Source organism: Brienomyrus brachyistius, chromosome 9 (assembly GCF_023856365.1).
Source record: "Brienomyrus brachyistius isolate T26 chromosome 9, BBRACH_0.4, whole genome shotgun sequence".
Lineage (NCBI taxonomy): Eukaryota > Metazoa > Chordata > Actinopteri > Osteoglossiformes > Mormyridae > Brienomyrus > Brienomyrus brachyistius.
Genome location: NC_064541.1, coordinates 30,172,122 through 30,175,734, shown reverse-complemented (window position 1 = coordinate 30,175,734; position 3,613 = coordinate 30,172,122). Strand labels below are relative to the sequence as shown.

The following is a 3,613-nucleotide window of genomic DNA, read 5'->3' as shown; positions in this document are numbered from 1 at the left end:
GTGTGTGGAATTTGCATGTTGTCACCCAGCTCTGAGTGTGGAGTTTGTGTGTTCTGCCTCAGCACTGTTTGTGAGGTTTGCATGTTTGCCCCATTGCCTTGCATGTTGAGTTTGCGTGTTTGCACCATAGCTTTGCATGTTGAGTTTGCGTGTTTGCACCATAGCTTTGCATGTTGAGTTTGCGTGTTTGCCCCATAACCTTGCATGTTGAGTTTGCGTGTTTGCCCCATAACCTTGCATGTTGAGTTTGCGTGTTTGCCCCATAACCTTGCATGTTGAGTTTGCGCGTTTGCCCCATAGCCTTGCATGTCGAGTTTGCGTGTTTGCGCCATAGCCTTGCATGTTGAGTTTGCGTGTTTGCCCCATAGCCTTGCATGTTGAGTTTGCGTGTTTGCACCATAGCCTTGCATGTTGAGCTTGCGTGTTTGCACCATAGCCTTGCATGTTGAGTTCGCGTGTTTGCCCCATAGCCTTGCATGTTGAGTTCGCGTGTTTGCCCCATAGCCTTGCATGTTGAGTTCGCGTGTTTGCCCCATAGCCTTGCATGTTGTGTTTGCGTGTTTGCCCCATAGCCTTGCATGTTGAGTTCGCGTGTTTGCCCCATAGCCTTGCATGTTGAGTTCGCGTGTTTGCCCCATAGCCTTGCATGTTGAGTTTGCGTGTTTGCCCCATAACCTTGCATGTTGAGTTCGCGTGTTTGCCCCACAACCTTGTATGTTGAGTTCGCGTGTTTGCCCCACAGCCTTGCATGTTGAGTTCGCGTGTTTGCCCCATAGCCTTGCATGTTGAGTTTGTGTGTTTGCCCCATAGCCTTGCATGTTGAGTTTGCGTGTTTGCCCCATAGCCTTGCATGTTGAGTTCGCGTGTTTGCCCCATAGCCTTGCATGTTGAGTTTGCGTGTTTGCCCCATAACCTTGCATGTTGAGTTTGCGTGTTTGCACCATAGCCTTGCATGTTGAGCTTGCGTGTTTGCACCATAGCCTTGCATGTTGAGTTCGCGTGTTTGCACCATAGCCTTGCATGTTGAGTTCGCGTGTTTGCCCCATAGCCTTGCATGTTGAGTTCGCGTGTTTGCCCCATAGCCTTGCATGTTGAGTTCGCGTGTTTGCCCCATAGCCTTGCATGTTGTGTTTGCGTGTTTGCCCCATAGCCTTGCATGTTGAGTTCGCGTGTTTGCCCCATAGCCTTGCATGTTGAGTTCGCGTGTTTGCCCCATAGCCTTGCATGTTGAGTTTGCGTGTTTGCCCCATAACCTTGCATGTTGAGTTCGCGTGTTTGCCCCACAACCTTGTATGTTGAGTTCGCGTGTTTGCCCCACAGCCTTGCATGTTGAGTTCGCGTGTTTGCCCCATAGCCTTGCATGTTGAGTTTGTGTGTTTGCCCCATAGCCTTGCATGTTGAGTTTGCGTGTTTGCCCCATAACCTTGCATGTTGAGTTCGCGTGTTTGCCCCATAGCCTTGCATGTTGAGTTCGCGTGTTTGCCCCATAGCCTTGCATGTTGAGTTTGCGTGTTTGCCCCATAACCTTGCATGTTGAGTTTGCGTGTTTGCACCATAGCCTTGCATGTTGAGCTTGCGTGTTTGCACCATAGCCTTGCATGTTGAGTTCGCGTGTTTGCACCATAGCCTTGCATGTTGAGTTTGCGTGTTTGCACCATAGCCTTGCATGTTGAGTTTGCGTGTTTGCACCATAGCCTTGCATGTTGAGTTCGCGTGTTTGCACCATAGCCTTGCATGTTGAGCTCGTGTGTTTGCCCCATAGCCTTGCATGTTGAGTTCGCGTGTTTGCCCCATAGCCTTGCATGTTGAGTTCGCGTCTTTGCACCATAGCCTTGCATGTTGAGTTCGCGTCTTTGCACCATAGCCTTGCATGTTGAGTTTGCGTGTTTGCCCCATAACCTTGTATGTTGAGTTTGCGTGTTTGCCCCATAGCCTTGCATGTTGAGTTTGCGTGTTTGCCCCATAGCCTTGCATGTTGAGTTTGCGTGTTTGCCCCATAGCCTTGCATGTTGAGTTTGCATGTTCTCCCATGTTTATAAGATTATTAGATTTCCTCCCCCGGTGTAGAGGCGTTTGATTACATTAAGCAGTGTCCTTCAAAGGTCCTTAGTTTGTGATTGCATGCACCCTGTGATGGACTGGCATTCCATCTAAGGTGCATATTGATCATGTGCTCCTATAACACTCCCCTATGGGCTGTACCGCCTGAAACATCCTGCATTAGAGTGTGTTGCACCACCTGAACATTAAACCTCATTCAGATGCCAGGGAGCAATTTTGAAAAGGGACAGTTCAGGAAAAACCCATAATGTGTTTAGATCATGCAGGAAATGTGAAGCGATGCCGCAATCTGGGAACTCCCTGGCTGTCAGCGGGGCCTTGACTTACCGGTGCGGAGTGAGAATTAAGTGTGACAGGGGAGTGTAAGCAGATGAATGCAGTATGTGGGTGTGTGGTGCTCTCAGTGCACCCTGTACTGCACCACACAGACAGCCCTTCAGCTGGGCCGTGCCAAACTGCAGATGGACCCTGCGGCCGGAATGTCAGCATCACGGACCGGTGCCTCCATCCTACTCATTACCTCCAAGGGAGTGATTCTGTACAAGGTTCCCTTCAAGGACCCCCCCCGGGCCAAACTCTTATAATCTGCATTGGGCTTTTCCCCTGTAGCCTGTTAAACAGCCCATTTGCTGGTCTTTGCTAAGTAAAGTAGCTACTTAATGTTTGCTCGGAGAGGATGGATTAGCTTCTGCAGATACGTCTGGATCTCTCCCACTGGGCCCTTCGTCCCCAGCTGCTGCAGGGTGTGTGAGATGCGTGGTCACTTGCTGTCCCCCCCTCCATTGGAAAGAGTGGGCAGGGCTTTGGGGGCTGCAGGAACGCATCTTTGGGCGTGTGATGCCAGTGCATCACCACCAGGGGTCAGCACTTCGCCGGGGCATGCAGAGAGCAGACAGTGACGTGGAGGGCAGGTCCCCTGAGAAGGGAGAGATCAGCCGAGTTTACAGAGGTCAACAAAGACACATCCCCCCCTTTATCTGTCCCTAAAAATATGCTAATTAACCTAAATTTCAAATGTTAATTCACCTTAAATTATAAGATGGCATGGGGGGGGGGGGGGATGCATTCCAGGCAAAGTGTAATCAGACTTCATTCACTGATATCACCTGAGCCTAATTACTGAGTTCTGTTTCCTCTCCCAACCCTGGAACCCGCAACCATGACCTGGAATCGGTCCCGTTTTCCAGCATGACCCCCCCGTGCTTACAACACGTAACTCTGTCGGCCGCCTCACCCAGAGGGAGCCTCGCGATAATAAAACAGACGTTTCCGCCATTAAATTCCTTGGGGGAAAAAAAGCTGCCGGTGTTTTTCTTTGCAGCTTGCCGTGAACACTGGCCTGTCACCTGGTACGACAGCCGATAATTCACAAGGCAGGCGTGCGATGTAAATTCACAGGTACGGGAGCAGGCGTGCGATGTAAATTCACAGGTACGGGAGCAGGCGTGCGATGTAAATTCACAGGTACGGGAGCAGGCGTACGATGTAAATTCACAGGTACGGGAGCAGGCGTGCGATGTAAATTCGCAGGTACGGGAGCAGGCGTGCGATG

General features: G+C 50.7%; 1 protein-coding gene across 1 annotated transcript; it reads right to left on the bottom strand.

Moving 5' to 3' along the window:
• Positions 1 to 431: 431 nt before the first annotated feature.
• On the bottom strand, positions 432 to 2,569 carry LOC125748905 (uncharacterized; the record flags this gene model as incomplete). The annotated part of the gene is made up of 2 exons (XM_049025589.1): positions 1,424 to 2,569; positions 432 to 981 (listed from the first exon to the last, which is right to left on the bottom strand). Coding segments are annotated over exons 1-2 (1,135 nt in total), but the record flags the coding sequence as incomplete, so codon positions are not given.
• Positions 2,570 to 3,613: the final 1,044 nt, after the last annotated feature.